The sequence below is a fragment of the Bubalus kerabau genome, chromosome 2 (genome assembly GCF_029407905.1).
Source record: "Bubalus kerabau isolate K-KA32 ecotype Philippines breed swamp buffalo chromosome 2, PCC_UOA_SB_1v2, whole genome shotgun sequence".
Taxonomy (NCBI): Eukaryota; Metazoa; Chordata; class Mammalia; order Artiodactyla; family Bovidae; genus Bubalus; species Bubalus kerabau.
Window position 1 is genome coordinate 125,271,430 of NC_073625.1, and position 22,707 is coordinate 125,294,136.

Below are 22,707 nucleotides of genomic sequence, written 5' to 3' on the forward strand. Positions count from 1 at the left end.
GAACTGGAGTACTCCAAAAGTCAACCAAGAGAGGAAATTTCATGGGGCAGTCAAAAGAAAAAAGAAAAGCCATAAGAGAAAATAACATTTTTCAAAGACTAATCTGTTAGGGAAATGTAGCTAGAAGGGAAAAGAAACACAAAGCAATGAGTCCATTGTGAGATGGAGAAGGATGAGCTAGGACAAGGAAAATAAAGAGACTAGAGCAAATCTGAGAGTCATTTTGAACCATATATATATATATATATATATATGTCAGCTATTGGTGACAAATATGTTTATTTTTTATTTTTTTCCAAAGAAAATGTTTTTTTTCCATTAAAAAAAATTTTTTTTTTACTTTACAATATTGTATTGGTTTTGCCATACACAAATATGTTTAAAAAGCAAGAAATTTCAGCAATGACCACAATGTTTAGAGTTTGGAAATCAAATATGGTGGTACTTCCATCAAAATGGAGGCTTTGGGAGAAGACGTAAGTGGAATTTTTGGACCCATTGAATGTGCAAGTGTTCCCTTTGGAAAGATTTTCTATGGATAAATGGCACAACAGTTGTCAAAGAAAGATATAGCACCAAGAGTCATAACCAGTCCGAGTCCCTCAAAGTTGACTCTGTGAGAGACGTGACTGGAGACAAGTCAAAAGGGAGAACGCTGAGTGGGCACCTAAACACTGTGGGACAGAGAAAAAGAAAAAGGTGATCTACGGGAGAAAAGGGACAGTTGCAGATCTAGCAGAGGAACCAAGGAGATTCTTTTTAATGAAAATGGAAGGAGGAAGCAAGGAGATTCAAATCTTCCAGAGTGTTCCTTGCCTGGTAGAAGTACAAAGAACTTCTCAGCAAATTAATAATCATTAGGGAATTTGGAGGGGGCTGGGTAGAGGGTGGCAGATGAATATGAGCGCCATTGCAATAGAGTTGACATGACTTACGTTCATGGTAGGAATGTAACTTAAATCTCGGAGAGACACATGGCAGAGGGGAGGGGAGAGAGCCTCATTTGTTAAACCTGTAAGTGTGGAAATACTTCTCTGCAGTAGTTGCCATGTCCCTAAACTTTCTTTTCCCACCAGAGTAACAGAAAAGAAATACTAACGTGACACTGTATGGCTTTCAGTAAGCTAAAAGAAAACGAAAACAACCCAACAGGCACATTTCAATGAACATGATGACTTGATAATAAAAATTACAAAGTTCCCTGAATGTGTGTTCCCTGAATGAAGAGTGAAATACTCTTCCAGTTGCTGTATCTTTTATTTAATTGCTTGATCATCTCTCAATAGAATATCTGAGTCCAAGCCTGTCAGGTCCCCTCCTCTGTTCTGACACAAACCTTCTCAGTGCACATTTCGGTGGAGTGAACCATGGCTTAGATCCTTACATCTCTGTTCAGGGCACAGTGTGCCGTTCTCTTTTCAGTATATGTTATACATCAAATATATCATTGAAGGACATTCTACTAGCCATTGCTCTAAATGTATAATTTCTCACAGAGTTAAAGCTCAAGGATGTTAAAATAATGTTAGGAAAAATAGATATTTTTAATTACTTACTGATTTAGAAAGTGTTATCAAATGAGTTGTTTTCATCTGACTTTCAAAAAGAAAAAAAAAAACAGAATATGAGAGACAGAGAATTATCATTACTAGTACTGTGAATGAAAAAAATTGAGATTTGGCTCTTAGAGATGATCTGCCCCAAATCCCAAATCATACATCATCTGGATCTGCCATCTACAGGTCAAAACAGTAGGTAGTCTTAGGATAGGCAGAGATTCCCTTAAGCACTACAGGGAATCAAACAACTATTGAGAAAGGAGGCGGTGTTTGAGCTCTTGCTCTGTCTCTTTAAAATATTTAAAATATATATTTTATATTATTTTTGGCAGATGATTCTGGGGGTGGAGTCTTATAAACCAAATCCTTTACCACCAGTAAAGTTATTGTTGTTGTTAAGTCACTGAGTCATGTCCAACTCATTCAGACCCCATGGACTGTAGCCCACCAGGCTCTTCTATCCATGGGATTTCCCAGGCCAGAATACTGGAGTGGGTTGCCATTTCCTTCTCCAGGGGATCTTCCTGACCCAGGGATCAAACCATGTCTCCTGCATTAGCAGGCAGATTCTTTACCAATGGACCACCTGGGAAGTCCTTAGATTTCTTACAAAGTGAAACCTTTCTTTCTTGTGTCACCCTCACCACTTATTTTTTTAAAAAACTACCACAGAAACATTGTTTATACCAGGTACTGCCAATTTTACTTTTTTCTACAGTAATACAAATTGACATCTTTCCTGAAGTTTATTGGCAAAATAAATATAAGAACAATCAAAAAACTTGGAAAGTATTCCATTTTAAAAGTCTACAAGCAGCTTTCCTATATTTTAATGTCAAAGTATGATCTTCAATCTGTAAAGATACAGTTTTAAAAAGTTGAAGACAATACTGCAAGAGAAGATTCTACAAATGAACTCAAAAGAACACAGGTTAACAATTAATGTTCTAAGAGGAACATGACAATTTGTGTTCTGTGTCCTTCATTGAAAAACAATATAAAGGCAGAGTAACAAGAAAGCAGTGATGCCAAAAAAGAAAGAAATGGACTGGCATGATTCAGAAGAAGGTAGGGTCACATCCCTGCCCAAGACACTTAATACCTTGGAAACCTGAAATACTACTTAATTCTCTGAGCCTCAGTCCCTTTCCTGGCACAAGGCAGACAATCATCCCTCCCCTTCCCCTTTGTAAGTTATTTTAAAGGTTCAAGTTAGATAAATTATATGAAAGTCCTTCATTAGAAATAAAACTCAATGTCAATTTTGGAATTTATCAAATTTACAGAGTAAGAGCCTTGGACAGGTCAAACTCACAGAAGTCAATGAAAAAATAATGATAATTATAACTTAACCCCTTAAGGATTCATGTAAGTATTGCATGCAATACCAAATTTTTAGTTTTAAATAGCTGACTTTTGAATCTCCAAATCAGCTATACACAGAAACTCTCCCTAAAAACATCAGCACTTCAAAAACAAAACATGAGTTAATGCACTTGGCTTTTGGTTTTGGCATCCTCCATTCCCACTTTTACCCCTTCTTTCAGATCAAGTTGTTTTGTGCTCATGTTGAATGGATTATGTAAATTACAAAGGAACTAAAGGGTTTGTGAGCCCAATAGGGCTTCCTTACCAAATCCATGGATAAGAAGTACATGGTACAATTGGTGAGGGGATTGTAAGGCAATATGCTAGGACGGAAGATGTACTTATTTCCACTAAAGAATTACAGTGAAAGCTATCTTGGTGGCCCCTGGCCACTGGCCATGAACACATACTGTTGGTGACTTTGGCTGCTTTTTGAGAATTTAAAATGATCTGCCTTCTCTCATTTGCTGGGAACTGATACTAAGCCAAGAGGCTTAAGAGTTCCCAAAATGCATTTTGTTTTTGTTTTTATCCTTTTAAAAATAAATCATTGCTTCCATGACACTTGTCATGAAATCTAAACAAGCTGCCTCAACCCTTTGAGCCTTAATGTTTTTGTATTTGTTAAATTATATGTTTGCTATTCTTACTTGTGAAGATCAAATTCAATAATATAAAGTATTTTGCAGTTTGTAAACAACTATGAAGTTATAAGAGCTAATATTTTCTTACTAAAGGGATGAATTTTAGAGTTATAAGAGATCTAAGGTTACTTAACACAATCATTCGTTTTGAAGAAAGAGCCTGTGGGAGCATTTAGTAAAATGCCTTAAAATCCCCAAACACTTAAGAGCAAGTGATGGCATCATTAGTGAACCTTAGGGAGGTGTGGTACAAACCAAAGGACAGCAATAACTATGCCAGAACTCAGCACAGAGGCCAGTTAGCTCAGAACAGTCTAATAGTAACAATATCAATGGGAAATACTTACTAAGCCCTATGCTATGTCAGGCTCCTATGATATTCTCTATGTAAATTCACAAAAAGCCAAAGAGGTAAGCACAGCAATAACTTCTATTTTACAGATAAGCAAACCATGGCAAAAATGGTTTAACAGCATGATCATAGTCACATAGCCAGCGAGAGGGGAGTTAAGTCAGGTACTCTGGATCAGCACTCACAGTGTTCACCATCATACCATGTTTTCCCTGAAGCTTTACTTGGTCCAGATGATGCAGTCAGGGAGGGTTTTCCTGGCATCCTCAAAGGCAGCAGGGTGAGTTTGAGACAAATAGCAAAAGGTAGCAATATCTGATCTGACTTCAAACTGCCATGATAAAACGGGGTGAGGGTGTGGGGGAACCTCTTGGGAAAGGAAGTTTGGGGTACATGATGAAAGCCAGACAAAACAGCAGTGAAATCACTTAATGAGCTCATTCTTTCTAATAAAAGGTGCTTTGCCACAACCCCTGACACTTCTGGTGACATAGTCATTGGAAGGCATGAATGGGGAAATAGTGAGAGAGGAAACTGAGAACTCAAGCAGAGACCACCCCACAGAAGGGCTGTCCACAGCCTGTTGCTGCCCATATTGGATATATATGTACAACATGTAAAATCGGGGCTTTGCTACCTGCCAGTGGACCTTTAAAACTAATAAACAGCCTTGATGCTTGTTGTTCTCTCTTGGCATGTGTCTCTAAAGGAAACCCATTCCCTGTCCTGCCTCCCCTGATTACACACACAGGGACAACCGGTGCACAAACCCTATGGCCGCCCTGACATTTAAAGGACTATATGCTTCCAGTCTAGATAAAAGATAAAGTTTGAGTGGAAGCTAGATAGGTCTACCAGAACAGGAGATTCAGAGCCACTCCCAAGCACATTTTCTCCCTAAATTCAGGTGCAAGTAGCATTTATAATTTGAGAATACATCATCACCACAAAAATTAAAAATAAAGAAAGGATGCAAGCAATAAGAATTCTTCCATATGGTAGAACTATTGAAAAAGAATACCAATATGAAGAACAGAAAAAAATCCAAAACCATAAAATAGGAGTTCCATAAGGAAGAAAAAGGCAAATGAAAAAATTAAAACTCACTTTCCCAATATCACAAGAAAATCTCCCTTAGCTAAATAAGAATTTGACTCCTCATATCAGATTCAATGAATACTAAGTAGAACTACTAGGGTGAGGGTGAGGGAAGCTGTACCTAGAAATATTGAAGTAAAATTGTCGAATGCCACAAATAACAACTTACAGATCAAACAATAAAAGTTACTAAATTGGAAAAAGAAACAGACTTACATCAGATTTCTCATCTGCAACAATAAAGACTAAATGACACAAAGCAATAATATAGAAATCTTTGTTGAACATTGAGGTACAGGAACTTGGAGCCTAGAATTCTACTTGAAGCCAAACATTTACTTATCTATGAAACTGAAAGAAAAAAGGCTTCAGAAAATTTATCGCCCATGCAGCTTTTCAAAAAAAAAAAAAGATAAAGTACAAGAAGAAGAAATTAAAAAAAAAAAAGGATGATGAATTCAAGAAAAAAAAAGGAAAAAAGAAACAATGCAAATAACAAAAGCAATGCTGCTGCTGCTGCTAAATCACTTCAGTCGTGTTCAACTCTGTGCGACCCCACAGACGGCAGCCCACCAGGCTCCCCCGTCCCTGGGATTTTCCAGGCAAGAGTACTGGAGTGGGGTGCCATTGCCTTCTCCGAACAAAAGCAATAGTCTATTAATAATGCAGTGGTACAATTTAATGTGAGAAATGATTCTCTTAAAAGAGGTGTTATAAAGTTTAAAATTTGAAATACATTCTCCAAACATCTAATAATAATTTAAATGAGACAGTGCTCAAACTTCTTACAGCCCCTATGTTGGGGGTGGGGCACATATGCATATCATAATTTTTCCTTGATAGAGAAACATGTTTGAAAACATTGAATCCATGTTAATGTTATTTGATTTATTTACGTTACTAGAAGAAAAAATATGTTCTACTTTTTAGATGTAGAAAAAACAAATATAGTTCAGCTTTGAAGGAATCACTAAGATTCTTGATGGGAAAGACAAAATGGGTTAAAAATCTCTACTGACTCAGAAAGAACCAACTGAAGTTTCACTTAATTTGGGCAAAGGAAATTTTCTGAAATATGCAAACATTGTAAATGACTCTCTATAAAGGCACTGAGGAGCTAAAGTAAATCTAACCTCATTGGTTATCTCAATATACAACAGAACTGACCGCAACCAGTTTCCCCGTAAAATTTTTCTTGTCCATTGATCAGCCAAGCTCTCACTGCTGAATGCACGCATGTGTCCTAGATTATTTCAAGGGAGCAGCAGCAGTGGAAATGGGGTTGCTAGGGGTAAATGAGTGTGTGTGTACACATACTCCACTATTGATCCCAGGGAAAGCGTTTACCTTTTTAAATAGAGTCTTCAAAAAAACAACGAAGAGAAACTATGGCATTCCATGAAAAGGGTCTAATTACTCGAGTGAAATACTGGAATACTCCCCATCGACTCTCATCTGCTACTTTCAAAGAAGTTTTTATAAGTCTAGACACCAAAAATATCTCTGTTTTCTCATCTGAATACCCAATCAGAGGATGATTCAGAGCGAAAGGAAAACAGAAAAACCTCTGACATTCGCTTCTAGAAAGTCACACCGATCTGAGCCTGAAGCATACCTCAAGAACCCACCAGCCCTGCTAAACATCCACTGACCTACATGTGTGGACCTTAAAAGAAGGAGGCACTCCCAAATCAAGCTGCTGCTGCTGCTGTTGCCAGGGTCACAAACAATCCCACAAATCAACTAGGGCCCCTAGCTAACCCAAGGCCCAAAGGAACAAGACAAAGGGCCAGGAATAAATAAGCATCTTAGTCACTCCTCTGGTATCTTTCCATGGATCAAGATATCTTATATCCTCACTACACAGGAAGGATAAGCACCTCAGAGTGGATTAAAGCTTTTGCTGACCATTTTGGTTTTGCTCTGGCAATTCTGCATCTCTACTCTTAATTTTTATAGGTGGGATCTCCTTTTACTCCCAGACTCTTCCTTCCTCACCCAACTTCCAATCGGCAGAAGGGATGCCCTCTGTGGTAAGGTATGTCCAAATCATATAAAGCAAGTAAGGCCTGCTGCCTATTTCTGTGAACACATGAATGAACATGCCCCCAGCTGGGGGCCTGAGTTCTGTATGTTAACAAGTAAAATCCTGTCATTCCATACTTATGATCATGATAGTACTTGTCTAAGAGTCACAAGACACCCAGTTAGTGTGTGTGTGTGTGTGTGTGAGCGTGCGCGCTCAGTCATGCTCAACTCTTTGCAGTCCCATGGACTGTAGCCCACCAGGTTGCCCTGTCCATGGAATATCCTCAGCCAAGAATACTGGAGCGGGTTGCCATATGCTCCTCCATGAGATCTTTCCGATCCAGGGATCGAACTCGAGTCTCCTGAATTGGCAGATGGATTCCTTATCACTATGCCACCTGGAAAGTCCTCAGTGCCAGTTTATGATAAATGAAATATATAAAATTGGTAAGTGGATAAATGACTACAATCCACTGCTGACCTTATACATTATGAGGTTTGAAATTATTTTCACAAGAGTCGGAATGAGTTGGCTTACAAACTTTTGGGCACTGACTTTAAGATAAGACCATAAAGCATTTCAGAAATTTCTTCAGAAACGGATTTATAGACAAAGAGTACAGACCTAGGATTACCAAGGAAGGTGGGAGGAGGGTGGGGAAGGAGGTATTCAGAGTTTGTGATTAGCAGATGCAAACGATTATATATAGAATGGATAAATAAAGCATTACTGTATAGCACAAGGAACTATATTCAATATTCTATGATAACCCATAATGGAAAATAATATGAAAAAAAGTCTACATATACACACACACATATATAAATAACTGAATCACTTTGCTGTACAGAAGAAATTAACACATTATAGATCAACAATATGTCAATAAAATAAATTAAAAAAAAATAAAATTATTAAAAAAAAAAAAGAAGTTTCTCTTCTTCCTTCTCTTTTCAACAAACTCTGGGCATTTCCCACAAGTTCAGTGAACAGCTCACATGACAATGTTTTCACTCTCTCCTCAGAAAAGTGACCTCTTTCAGGAGTTTTATGGATCACCCTCTTGAGAGAGACACCACTTATTTCTTTCCTGGTCTGACAGTTCCTTTGAATGTGCATCATTTTCTAAGAGGGTAGGAAGAAAATTGGTGTGAGGAAATCATAAAGGAAGAAATTTCAGTTCAGTAACAGAAGACACTTTCAATACCTGGAGTAACAAGCAATGGACAAAACTGTTTTCTGAGCTGGAGGGGCTGGAGTTACCCTAGCAAAGGTAGCCATCCTGCCTGAATGAATGGAAAAGGCAATGGGAACTGGAAGGGTAAAACCCCCAGATAACAGGCACATAAAAGCAAGCCACAGTCTAGGTCACAGAGAGAGACAGGGTGAGGAGGTGTCAGCTGTCGTGAAGAAAAGCCAAGTAAAGACGTCATAAAAAGAGGAAGTTAAATATCAGGTATGCGTGCGTGCTTAGTCACGTCCGACTCTTTGCAACCCGATGGACTATAGCCTGCCACACTCATCTGTCCATGGAATTTTCCAGGCAAGAATACTGGAGTGGGTTGCCATTTCCTCCTCTAGGGGATATTCTAGACCCAAGGATCAAGCCCACATCTCTTGTGTCTCTTGCATTGGCAGGTGGATTCTTTACAACTATACCAGCTGGCAAGCCCCAGAAATGTCAGGCACCTGAACTCAAAGCCATCAGGTATCAGCAGGTAAGTCCCTGAGGAGCTAAAGGAAGTCTCCCACAAGGGCAATACGTTTTGTCTGATGGTATGCTAAACGCACCACTTGGCATCCAGCAACAGACCTGGTGATGTCAACCTTATATTTAAAATAATAACAAACACCTGCAATGATTTCAGAACATTCTTCAAAGTACTCTGAATTCTTGTTACTTTATTACCTAAAAATCCATTCCGCCATCTGAAAATTAAGATGCTAATTAACCATCAAAGTTCAGTTAAATTGAAATTGTTTCCAAGAATCCTTCCTGCATGTCTCTAGTCATAGTTAATTTATTTCCCCCACCCTGTACCACAAGATAAGACTTAGATTGTGCTTCTGATCAAAGCATGATGACTAAGTAATAATTTACCATGAAACATCTTAATTTAGAAGTTATGTATAAATGCATCTCCCAAGTTTGAATCAGAGGTTGTAACTCATTCATCCCTTAGCCATCAAAATTGCCTCAGCTGTAAGAGTTACCCATTGAGGGAAAAAAAAATTAGGAGATTAAAACAACAGAAAGGCACTCAAGTTATAATCTCTAATTCCCTTGCAAGTCTGAAATTCCATCACATATTCTCTTTTTAAAACTACTGTAGACAACACTCTACACCTGCCCATTGGATAGCTAAAATAGGAAGTAATTATCAACTGTGGCATCAAACCAAACAAAGCTAACAGTCCCAAGGGTGAGACTCAGGGCATTAGACCAATGATGCCAAGCCCTACGCCCTTGTGTCTATGTCTGACATATAGAAGGTATTCCATTTATCATGGATGAATGAAAAACAAACAAAGGACGGAAGTGACTGCCAAATGGTCACCCAAGCCTTACAGGCACTGAGCTCCAACTGATTCTTACATAAAAAAGAAAATCTCTCACTGACTTTCCAAGATTCATCTTTTCCCATAAAATGAGAACTCTTAAAACAAGAATTCTTGACACTAAATATTCACCTTTTGCAAAGGGGAAAAAAAAATTACAGCCTTATATCAGAAATCTGGGGAGAAGAAAAATGCCAGTACCACCTCGTCTTTCCAAACAAAAGCATGTTACCCATTCTTCTTAACCTCAGATCCTTGAGAGGCCCAAAGCAAACTCATGTGCTCCATCAGTGGAAGGGCAGATCAGGAGACAAGATTTCTCAAAAGAGATCTGCCAGAAACTACAGGAACCACATCTTCTTGGATCTCAGTTTCCCCGTTTGCAAAGAGAGGGAAGTAATTTATTCACCAAGTACTTGAAAAGGCTGTATGTAATCAGATGCCTGGCGCCAGGGTTGGACCCAGTGATGTCTTAGGTCCCTTTCAGCTCTGAAAATCTTGTAATTCTTACAGTCACACTTAGTAAAGATACTTTTGGCTCTGACCTGAAAATTTGGCTGGAAACATAAACAGACTTCTACACAAAAACACACATTTACCAGCTATAATTTTGACTTGGCAACAGGAGTTTTCACTATTGGCCGAGAGAAAAAAGTGCAAAATTTTCTCTGGTGATTACATTACTCTAAGCTCCACTGTAGCTCAAGTATGAAGTTGGGGTAAATATGGCCAGAGTGGGGCCAAGCCTCTTATCACATCACACACCGCCACACAAGGAAAGGACACGCCTGCCTTCTTTTGAGCTTGCCGATTATCTTCCATATATTCAGGAACAACATGCCTCTCTCACCAGATCTGCCCTTTTCCACTTGACAAACTCTGTTTTATTTTTTATCCATCTTCCTTCTGTCTTACAGAGAATATAAGCCAACATGGCAACAGGCTCTTTGTTTATTTCTTTCTTTTTCAAAAACAAAGTCACAGCTTGGATATAGTTAGCAGGATGAGATCCATATAGAAAAAGGCTTTTGTAATTTATGAAAGTCCCATGTTCAAATTTTTCTTAAAGAAACCCTTTGACAAACCTTATATTATTCCTGCCTTTGTTATTTTTATATTGTGATCATTATAACATCTGTACAATCATTATAATTTAGTACTTTCTAATCCATCTATATTTCATTCAATTATTAGAGACAGATATACAGTTATCTTATTTTTAATTAAGAGGAAAAGGGCCTTAGGGTGACCCACTCAAGATCATGGGACAAGAATAAGCTGCCCAACTAGTATCAAATACAAGTCTTCTGTGACAAAGTCAAGCAAACTTCAGAACTCAAGACTTTAAATGCTTACAAAACAGTTTCATAATTATTCAAGCAAGAATATAAACTAAATAAAGTGTTAAAGTGTTTAACTGTATAAGTAAAACAATATGCAAAGAATAGCTCTTAGTAATGTGTAAATTTCATAAGGGTAGAACCCTGTCTTTTTTTTGCTATAGAATTCCTAGTGTTATAAAGGTATGCACACAGCACCCAGAAATTTTTGTTGAATGAATGAATCACATCTACCTTTGTCTCCCCCAGAATGAGATTTAGGAGAAAGTCATATAATGAACTGAACTAGTTAAGCAGTTACTTTCTATGGCTTTTCCTCTTTACAATTTATTATGAGAAACCTTAAACATATACAAAGACAGAACAAATAATGAATTAAATCTCCCTGCACCCAACAATTGTCAATTCATAACTAATATTTTCTCACCTGTATTTGAACTCAGTAGCTCCCTATTCTTATGATTTGTCCTTTTTTTTTGGAGTATAGTTGATCTACACTGTTGTGTTAGTTTCAGTTGTACAGCATGTGCATCAGTATACATATAAATATATCTAGCATCCCAATAGTATTGTAGTGAATATGGCTAGCCATATACATATACAGTATACAAATACATATATTTTTAGAGTCTTTTGATTTTAAAATGCCAGGCACTATTCCATATCACTCACCAATCTTGCTGACATTTCTCTAAAAAATAAGTTTTTTCTTTTATACATCTGTAGTAACATCACCATCCCTAAAAATATGACATAAATACTATATGACATTATTATTTAGTTTTCCTTCCTGCGATAACTGGTGTTTAACTGCTTAAACAGTGGCACTTGGTCACCAGTAGCCCTATGTGATCACAGGCTGAGAACTGTTATTGTTGCTTCTGACTCCAAATCTGGGTCACTGTGCAGTGCTGGAGCATAATACTTCCAAACAGTCAATTCTCACTATATGCATTCCTGACCTCATTCAGAAGAGAAAACTCTAAGAATTGTTGCTGTTGCTTTTGCTAGAAAGATGTTGCTAACCAATTAGTACCCACAGTGACCAACAGAACCTTAAAATACCAGTCTTACTCATTTAGAAAGCAAATGTCAGTGGATACAGAACAAAGGCAATAAAAAAGCATGGTTGTGTGTCTCCAGGATAACAAGAAAAAGTGAAATTCTCAGATGGCGTTCCTAAAGAATGGCTTTCAGTTTTGAAATAAAATTAGTAGGCAAAAGGATTTCCAGGGCTTCAGTGTACAAGCCAGGAGAACTCTGAGAAGCTCGAGCTGGGCAGTTGGCATTAACGTGCCTTAGTGCTTTGTGAGATATCAAGCTCTTTATAGGCTCTGGATAAGTATTTATTTGCCACAGAAACAACCTCAGAATTCACGATTCCTAGCAGTACTTACAAACATGACTTCAACCACAGATCTTACCTGTCCCCTGAAAGCACCGTCATCAAGGGGCGGGGGAGGAGGGAAGTTTCCGGAGCCTGATGGAAGAGCACTGGAATCATCGAGAGGTGGAGGTGGGGGTGGAAGAAAATCACCTACAGAAAAGAAATACACATGAAGTTAACATGGGTGCAATGTTACAGAAGTCTTTTTACAAAACACAGACAGTCCGCAACTTATGATGGGTCCACCTGTAGGTACTTGACTTTGCCATGGTGCAAAAGCAACAGGCATTCAATAGAAAATGTACTTTGAATTTTGGTCTATTTGGGGCTAGGCATATGCAGTACAGTGCTGCTGGGATGCTAAGCAGGGCAGCAAACAGCTCCCAGTCAGCCAGGTGATGGCCAGGGTGAACAACCAGTACACTTAAGCCATTCTGTACCCTCATAACCATTGTGCTTTTCACTTTCAGTACAGTGTCCAGTAAATGACCTAACATACTCAACATTTTATTATAAAATAGGCTTTGTGTTAAATGATTTTGTCCAATCATAGGCTAAATGTAAGTGTTCTGGGCATGCTGAAGGTAGGTGAGGCTAAGCTATGATGTTTGTTTGGTAGGTTAGATGCATTAAATGCATGTTCCACTTAACAATATTTCCAATTTACAGTGGGCTTTTCAGGATGTAATTTCATCATAATTAGAGGAAGATTTGTATTAGCTGGTATCTGACTGCTTTGTAATTGGCTTTGACACATAATTTTTTGTCCTACATAGCAATTATTCCCTATCTTACTTCTCAGTTTAATCAGCAGCCTTAACTTTCAGAAGAATGATGACCAGATGTAACACATAGAAGTGATGTAAAGCTAGAGCAGAAGGATCAAGTACATTCAGCCAGGACAGGCAAGGTGCTTGGGGTGGTGAAATACTGAAGTGCATGAGATGTGTTGTTTGTTCTCAATACATTTTCAGTCAATTAGAGGAGGAAAAAAATGTATAAATAGGTAAGATAATACAAGATGAAATTTATTAATAATCTACAGGCAAACTCTTCTGGAATTTAAGATAAAGGAAAGTGTGGTTGGAGGAACAAGGAAGCTATACTGGCCAGATGGCTCAGTAGTAAAGAATCCACTTGCCAATGCAGGAGATGAAGGAGACATGGGTTCAATCCCTGGGTTGGAAATAACCCTTGGAGCAGGAAATGGCAACCCACTCCAGAATTCTTGCCTGGAAAATCCCATGGATAGAGGAGTCTGGAGGGCTATAATCCATGGGAACGCAAAAGAGTCAGTCACAACTGAGGCTCACACACACATGCACACACAAAAGGGACTTCCCTGGCAGTCCAATGATTAAGACTCTGCACTTCCAATGCAGGAGGCACAAGTACAAGTCCTCGTCCTAGAATTAAGATCTAACATGCCACATGGCACAAAATATATATATATATATATATATAGTCAATGAACATTATGATGTACAGCATAAGTTCATGCTAGGCAGAAAGAAAGGAAAATAAAAGTATAAAGGTTATAAAAAATTAGGGCCTAGAAAATAAAGAGCAAATTATAATATAGTATAAAGATAGGAATGTAAATAACATTGTGCTGTGCTGCACTTAGTCACTCTGTTGTGTCCAACTCTTTGTTACCCCATGGACTGTAACCCATCAAGCTCCTCTGTCCATGGGGATTCTCCAGAGAAAAATACTGGAGTGGATTGCTATGCTCTCCTCCAGGGGATTTTCCCAACCCAGGGATCAAACCCAGGTCTCCTGCATTGTAGGCAGATCTTTTAACATCTGAGCCACCAGGGAAGTTCAAGAATATTGGAGTGGGTAGCTTATCCCTTCTCCATTGGATCTTCCAAACCTAGGAATTGAACCAGGGTCTCCTGCATTGCAGGTGGATTCTTTACCAGCTAAGCCATCAGGGAACCCTGTAAATAACAGAATTAAGTCATAAAATTTGGAGCAGTATTAAAATAAGCTTTTAAGTGTGTTCCACATCTGACTAAGAGTGAATTTTATCATGCATGCAGTAAGGATCCATTAAGGATTTCTGAGAAGGAAACACTTCTAAGAATGTAATTTACTAAAGAGTATTCTTGGCATCCGGTCCCATCACTTCATGGGAAATAGATGGGGAAACAGTGGAAACAGTGTCAGACTTTATTTTGCGGGGCTCCAAAATCACTGCAGATGGTGACTGCAGCCATGAAATTAAAAGACACTTACTCCTTGGAAGGAAAGTTATGACCAACCTACATAGCATATTCAAAAGCAGAGACATAACTTTGCCAACAAAGGTCCATCTAGTCAAGGCTATGGTTTTTCCCGTGGTCATGTATGGATGTGAGAGTTGGACTGTGAAGAAGGCTGAGTGCCGAAGAATTGATGCTTTTGAACTATGGTGTTGGAGAAGACTCTTGAGAGTCCCTTGGACTGCAAGGAGATCCAACCAGTCCATTCTAAAGGAGATCAGCCCTGGGATTTCTTTGGAAGGAATGATGCTAAAGCTGAAACTCCAGTACTTTGGCCACCTCATGCGAAGAGTTGACTCATTGGAAAAGACTCTGATGCTGGGAGGGATTGGGGGCAGGAGGAGAAGGGGACAACAGAGGATGAGATGGCTGGATGGCATCACTGACTCGATGGACGTGAGTCTCAGTGAACTCCGGGAGTTGGTGATGGACAGGGAGGCTTGGCGTGCTGCGATTCAGGGGGTCACAAAGAGTCGGACATGACTGAGCAACTGAACTGAACTGAACTGAATCTTAAAGTGTGTGCAGGACAGATTGGGAGAAACTGCAATAAGAAACATCGAATTTGGAGATCTACATACTATCCAGGCTTTAGGATACTAGGAAATCCAACATCGCTATGGGTGAATGGTAAAAAATCTTTTTAAATACTTTTTGCAAGAAATTATATTAAAAAAAGAAAACTTTCATTTTCTAAAAAAAATTTATTTATATGTCGTTTCCCTTATAAAAATGACCTTTTTGAATGTTGGGGAACTGTCTCTCCTCAATGGATAAACAGCTTTTCCTTGCATTTCAGCTGTTCAACACTCAGTGATAGATGATAGTCCCTAGCACTCAATGAGTCACTGTTGGATAGTACTAGAACATCACAACTTAGGTCTTTAGAAAAAGAAAAATCTATATCTCACAGTGGAAGGAGGGTGACATGGACTGGTTGTCCGGATACACCTTTGAGATTGTTCACTTGAGCTCCATCTGTCTTATAAATAATAGTCTTACATAGAAAACAGATTTGCAGTTGCCAAGAGGGAGGGGGAGGTGGGAGAGAGAGGGGCTGGGAGTTTAGGACTGGCAGATGCAAACTGTTATATATGGAATGGATAGTAATCAAGGCCCTACTGTAGAGCACAGGGAACTATATTCAATATCCTGTGATAAACCACAATGGAAAAGAATATGAAAAAGAAGGCACATATGTGCATACCTGAATCACTGTGCTATACTGCAGAAACGAACACGCTGTAAATCAACTACGCTTCAATGAAATAATTTTCTAAAAAGTAACAGTCTTAGAGTTGGAAGAGTAGCTAACAGCTGTCAAGTCTATCTACCACCATATTCAGGCAACCAAGATGTCAAACACACTGTCTTTAGAGTACTCTGATTTGGGGGCTCTCACTCTGCACCAGGCACTGTGCTAAGATTTTCCTAAGCTACCTCTTATTTCCAAAACAACTATCTAAGTTGATGACTTGGAGACTTTAGAGCTCACTAGTATCTCTGGAAGGTCTGGTTAAAACACAGATTGCTGGGTTCCACCCCTGGAAATTCTGACTCAATAGATCTGGGTCAGGATCTGATAATTTGCATTCTTAATAAATGCCCAAGTGATGGTAGCCCTACTAGTCCTGGGACCACACTTGGAGAACTACTGCATTAAACAAAGTGTCAAATCATCTCTCCTTAGACCCTACAGAAGTAAGTTCAATGGCAGGTCTTATAGAAGCATCTGTACTTCTCTTAACTGCCTGAGTGTACACATCTGGAGATATAATTTGTCTACATCCTTATTAAAATTATGTGTCTCAAAAACCTTTATTAACCCCATCCAATAGTTCTATATTTGGCTAGATACTAGAATCACCTAGGAGTCTTACCTTAAAATGCTAATGCCCAAACTCTATCTCATACCAATGCACTCAGGATCTCGGGGAAGGGGAATGGAAATGGGAAGGAGGGGTCAGATACCCATATTCCTTTAAAGCCCAGATAATTCTAATATGTAGTCAGGACTGAGAAAGAAACTCTTTGGCCTTCATGTGGCCAGAAAGTGCCCTCAAAGAAATATTTAACACCTGTCAAGTAAAAAGAATTATCACCAAGATACCTTCCACCATTAAAAAATCATCACATATAAGACTAAAGCCCAGAGTAAAGTTTTGAGTGATCAGTAAAGAAGTCCAAGTTGATGGAGACCTGATGACCAAATTCTATTTCACAGCTTAATTTTCAGATTCAGTGTTTTATCTGGACCTATATCCTCTTCATACTCAATTTAAAAGAGGATTTCTGCGCACCTTATTTCTGTCAGAGGAATTAAATATAGTGAGGCACAGGTTGATGAGATTCTGGGAGAGTGAAAAGGAACCAAAAAAGAAAATAGAATTTGTTTGTGTAAAGAATTATCTTGTAAACAACATAAATCCAGACCATGTATTCCAGGAAAGATTAGGCAGACTGTTAAAGCCATAGTGATAACCTCATAATAATTTTCTTCTTATTTTGATGAGTTATTAAGTTAGATCAAAATTTTCCATTTTTCAAGCTCAATTATCGGAGCTTCCCATTATGTTCTTTAAAGTGGAGCTCACAGTTTTAAAGGATGTGTTTGTCAGTGTTTAGTTGCTAAGTTGTCCGATTGTTTTGCAATCCCGTGGACTGTAGACTGCCATGCTTCTCTGTCCATGGGATTTCTCAGGCAAGAATACTGGATTGGGTTGCCATTTCCTCCTCCAGGGGATCTTCTGGACCTAGGGATCAAACCTGCATCTCCTGTGGATCCTACATCGGCAGATTCTTTGCCACTAAGCTACCAAAAGGATATGGAGGAATGGAGAAATGTGTAGAAAACAGATATACACATGAAAAAGGGATAGAAAAGGGATCCTTTGAAGGGAAGCATAACTAGTTAAGATAGCTGGAATGAAAAACTCCTAGTAACTATTTTATTTTATTTTTTTTTATTTTATTTTATTTTTAAACTTTACATAATTGTATTAGTTTTGCCAAACATCAAAATGAATCCGCCACAGGTATACATGTGTTCCCCAGTCTGAACCCTCCTCCTTCCTCCCTCCCCATACCATCCCTCTGGGTCGTCCCAGTGCACCAGCCCCAAGCATCCAGTATCGTGCATCGAACTATTTTAAAACAGACTTAGAACTCATGCGTATTCTGACTTAAAGTTCACTCACCATTTTAACAGGTAAGTCAACAAAAGGAAACTCCTCTAAATTGCAGTAAGAATAATTTCAGCTTAAGAGAAAAGACACAATATCCATGTATAAGGAAGATGGCAAATGAACAGAAACAAATATGTGTATACAAATGTAGGGGGATCCTTTCCTTTCCAGTAGATTTCTTCAAACAAAGAAAGAGCATTTGTCTGACATGCTTGGGGCCAGAGGTGGTAGAGGTGGTGGTGACCCTCTTAGAGAAAAGCAGCTGGACAGAACCCGCTGCAAGCACCTTCCAACCAGCAATACTAAGCTGTCCACCTTCACATCAATGCATCCCCTGTCCTCTGGGCTTGCTGGGGAAATTCAAGTGTGCTCCCAGACTCTGTGAATTACAGGGGCATTGAATAAATCAAACAGGCAAGTCAAAAGGGAAAAAAAGGACACACATTAGGCAAATGGAAAATGCATGGTACATAAAACCTAAGAAAGAAACATGTGGTTTTATAAGAAGTAGAGTAGTCATAGACACATTTCTATAAACCCTGGTCCCCTCCTTACCCTTTTCCTCACCATCCAAAGCCTACCCAGCCTGCAAAATACATCATCCCTCAGTTACCAGATAAAATGGTTTAGTGAAATACACAGCTGGAAATGGATCCTCAGAATTCCTTGGAGAGAAGCAAGGGAAGATCTAGTTTAAAATGTTCCACGTCATCCCCACTCATTCAGCTAATATTCAGAGGGTTTTTACTTTGTGCTAGACGCAGCACCACGAGGCAGTTAAAGGGTGACTGTGGCGTGCAAAACATTGTATCCCTGATTCCCAAACAGTACTTCATGCCCGTTACATCAGAGAACAGCCTGTTGTGAATACCATTAACTTGAAAAGAGTGAGGAAAAACTCCCAGAAAGCCAGCTCTGTTTATTTTCTCAGGCGACCCTTTCTAGGCGTAAGAAAGGCAGTGGCACTGAGAGCCAGATGTGGCTCCTTCGTAGTAGCTGAGTCTCACCCACTGTAGTTACTCTAGTAACATGGCTCAGGCATGTGTAAACAAAATTTGCTTAGCCCTTGGTAATACAAAGTGCCCCATTAGGGGAGAAACGAACAAGAATGTACCAACAAAGAAGATGGTACATTACTGGTTATATGTGATCATAGTGCAAAAACACAAGGGAGTAATTAAACTCAGATCGTCAATAAAGTCTCAATTAATTTACTATGGTTAACAACAACAACAAAAGCAAGCATCATTCTCTTTCTTCGTGATCCAAATATCCATGTAAACCTACATATACACACACACCTACAGGTTCAGATAACAGCCCCTTTGTGCCTCTTATACATACATATACACACACACCTACAGGTTCAGATAACAGCCCCTTTGTGCCTCTTATACATTCTATCAAAATATCTATAATACTTGATTGCATTTGTGTTTATGGCCATTATCTCCCAGTTAGAACTGAAACTTCTAAAAAAACAAAGCCCTCTCATAATGTATCTTTATATCCTCACCACCTGGCGTAAGTTTAGGGCCATATTATCCATCAGTAAACACAGGTTGAAAAACTAAATAAATAAAAAGTCATTTTAATCACTCAATTGATGTTTAAAAACAAAATGACCTGATATCTTAGATGCTTTTCAAACATCAATGTTCACATCACAAGAAAGATCTAGTTAAAATGTAGGCTTTGCCTCAGCAGGTCTACGGTGAGGCTTGAGATTCTGCATTTCTAACATGCTCCCAAGAGATGCTGATGTAGACTCATGGACCACACGTGGAGGAGCATGGCTCTAGGGTTCTTCCAGCTGGCAGATGTTGGCTCCCTAACTTTCTTAAATGGAGACTTTCTGGTTGTTTAAGGAAAACCTAACTTTAAGGGAAGTAGAACTACTTAGGAGCTCCTCAAATTCAGAATTTAAATTATGAGTACATAAGAGATTGGGCTGGAACACAAGCACAGAGAATAAAAATAACTATATTGACCAAATAATAAACTTCAAGTAAAGACAGTTCTCTTTTCCATTAATAGTAACTAATAGAGAAAGGAAATTATGTTCCAAAGAAAATAGCAAGGCTTAAAATGCACACTCCAGTGCTAACCTTTACTTTGTAAAAGGTAATATACTACCATCTCAGGTTCAGTTTTCCTCACCTATTAAGTGAAGAAAACATTTAATAACATCTACTTCACAGTGTCACTCTACAGATCAAAGCAGTTAAAACCGAGATTCTGAACTATTTTTGACTACAACCCAGAGTAAAGAAATAACCTTTGATGTGATGATGCAAAACTCCTATCTGGAGATATATAAATAAGTACATACATATCTGAAACAATGGTTTCATGAAATCATGCCTATTGCATGTAAGGCACATTGACATTTTCTGTTTATTTATTTCAAAAATGTGGTTTATAACCCACTAAAGCATGACTGTGACCCATGAAAGGGCCTCAACTCACAGTTTGGGCATTGCTCATATGAGATGGCTGGATGGCATCACCGACTCGGTGGAAGTGAGTTTGAGTGAACTCCGGGAGATGGTGATGGACAGGGAGGCCCGGCTGCTGCAATTCACTGGGTCGCAAAGAGTCAGATACGACTGAGCAACTGAACTGAACCGAACTGAAGCTAAACTGCATATAAGTGACATGTACAATGTGTATGTGATAGTGGTGACTTGTACATTTACACACGATAGATGACACTTCCATTTTCTTTTTACTTATACACAAAAGAGCAGCTGAGTCTAAACTTGCCCCCTCACTAGAGGAGACCAAGTCTGAGAAGATAAAGCTTTCCGAGCAAGGTTGAGTAAAGAGAACAAGTGAGAAGATAAAATAAATGTGACAGGAGTGAAAAGTCTCTGTGAGGTGACTGAGTTATGTCACAGCTGTATCTCCTCATAAATAACAGGCGATTTATTAGGAAACCAAGCAGTTGAAGAATTTACTTACAATTTTACCCTCAAATCCATCTTCAATTTGCATGTAAACATGTACTACCAAGAAAACTCTACCAGAAAGCACACTGAATAAAATATTTTAAAAATCAAGTATTAAGGTCTAGGACAGCAAACCTTTATTGTGTGATAATTTATATAATATATATACAGATTTGCCTATTTTATCATGGAGAATCTTTTAAGTAGATTCCCAAGAAATTGTTAGCAGCAAGTTGTCTCTAAGATGCTCAATTTTGTAACTGGGGAACAAGTGTGCAAGAAAAACTCATTTTTCATTATACAAATTTTTAACCTGTTGTCCTACCCACTTATTTTAAAATAACACATACACACAATTCAGAAAAGAACTGTCTGTACCTGGAAATGTGCCACCTGCAAATGTGGAGCTGCATAAGTTTTTAAAAACCACCAGGAAATATTGGGCTATGTACGGCAGAGATCAAGAAACCGCTGAGGGTCCGATTTAAGGCATCACTTCTCAGTCTTCTCAATCTATTCACTACCCATTGGTTCTAATTGAAAATATGAAAGAAAGAGCCCTGATTTACTCAATGTGTGGTTCCTACTAGAGATAGGCTAAATCTTTGGCTTATTCCCAGAGCCACAGCCTAAGCACCATCTCAGTGTGAGCACAGATCTCTGTCGTTGATTAAGCATTCATGGAGCTACTAATAAAGCAGTTCCTGAATTTCCATTTTGTTCTTGTTCCTTAAGTGTGCAGCCCCTTTGAGAACTCACTGGCAGAAGTGATAATTATCAGGGCAAGGCTGGGCATCCCTGGTTCCCTGTCCTCATTGTCATCAAAATAGCAACAACACCGCCCCCCTTAAATGACACATCTTCATCTGTAAATGAGACGATATGTGACTTCAACCAAGTAGCCTCAGTTCTCTAGTTCTCAAATCAGACAGTTTGGGAGTTCAGGCTTTTATTATATATAATTATACATTAGGAGAGTACCCTTTCTACTTTTCCTCTATTTTTACTATCTGCTCCTTAACTTACAAAAGCAAATTGTTGATTCTGATAGTACTTAATTTTCTAAGTCATATAATTTAAATGAAAGGACTAAGATTAAAAAGAGCAATGAAACACAATATTGGTATAAGAGAGTATAAGAAATTCAGCACTTGTGTATGCTACTTATACATAAATAAGAGTATTAGAGAAAAAACTTTCTCAAAAAAATTTGGCAACAGGTATCAAAAAGCCTTACAAATATTCATACACTTTGATGTAGTAATACCAATTATAATAAATTATCCTACTAAAGAAATGACTGAAGGATATACAGGGAAGCATGTTAAAGAAACTTACCCACAATGAAATATGATGGAAATGATCAGACTATTCATCGATAAAGTATGGGTTTAAAAAATCAGCTGCAATCACACACTGGAAAATGGTGTGGCCATCAAAAATAATGATGTTGATCTAGATCTAACATTTATTTAGTCATTGATGGGTGCCTTCTATGTGCCAGACATTACTTTAGACACCAGAAGGAAATCGCAAACAAACAAATAAGTCAAACAAACACAAAGAGCTGCACTCGTGGACTTTATACACTATCAGAAGACCTCTTAAAAATATATTACATAAAACCTACTTAGTATCAAATCTTGATAAGTACTTTATAGATATATAGGGCAAGCAAGGGTAAAGGGAATGCTAGGGTGATGATGGAAAGCCACAGTTTTAAAGAGAATAATTGGAAAATGCTTCATGGAGGTGATATTTGAACAATGACTTAAATCTAGTGAACGTGTGAGTCATGGAGTATCTAGAAAAGAACATGAATACGTGTTTCTGATATATTACCTTGTGAGGAAAAAAGTGGGCTACTGAATAGGGTTTATAATATGGCATTATTTCTGTATAAACAATCTGTATATGCTAACAATTGTCTATAACTCATGGGATGACAAGTGATATTTTTTAATGCCT

General features: G+C 38.4%; 1 protein-coding gene across 19 annotated transcripts in view; it reads right to left on the bottom strand.

Moving 5' to 3' along the window:
• The window catches only part of LPP (LIM domain containing preferred translocation partner in lipoma), a 757,468-nt gene that overhangs the window by 425,752 nt on the left and 309,009 nt on the right, over positions 1–22,707 (bottom strand). For all 19 annotated transcript variants that reach the window (XM_055568750.1, XM_055568742.1, XM_055568745.1 and 16 more), the window contains one exon: positions 12,374–12,486. In XM_055568750.1, the coding sequence (XP_055424725.1) occupies positions 12,374–12,486 (113 nt within the window). The remainder of the gene's footprint in view (positions 1–12,373; positions 12,487–22,707) is intronic.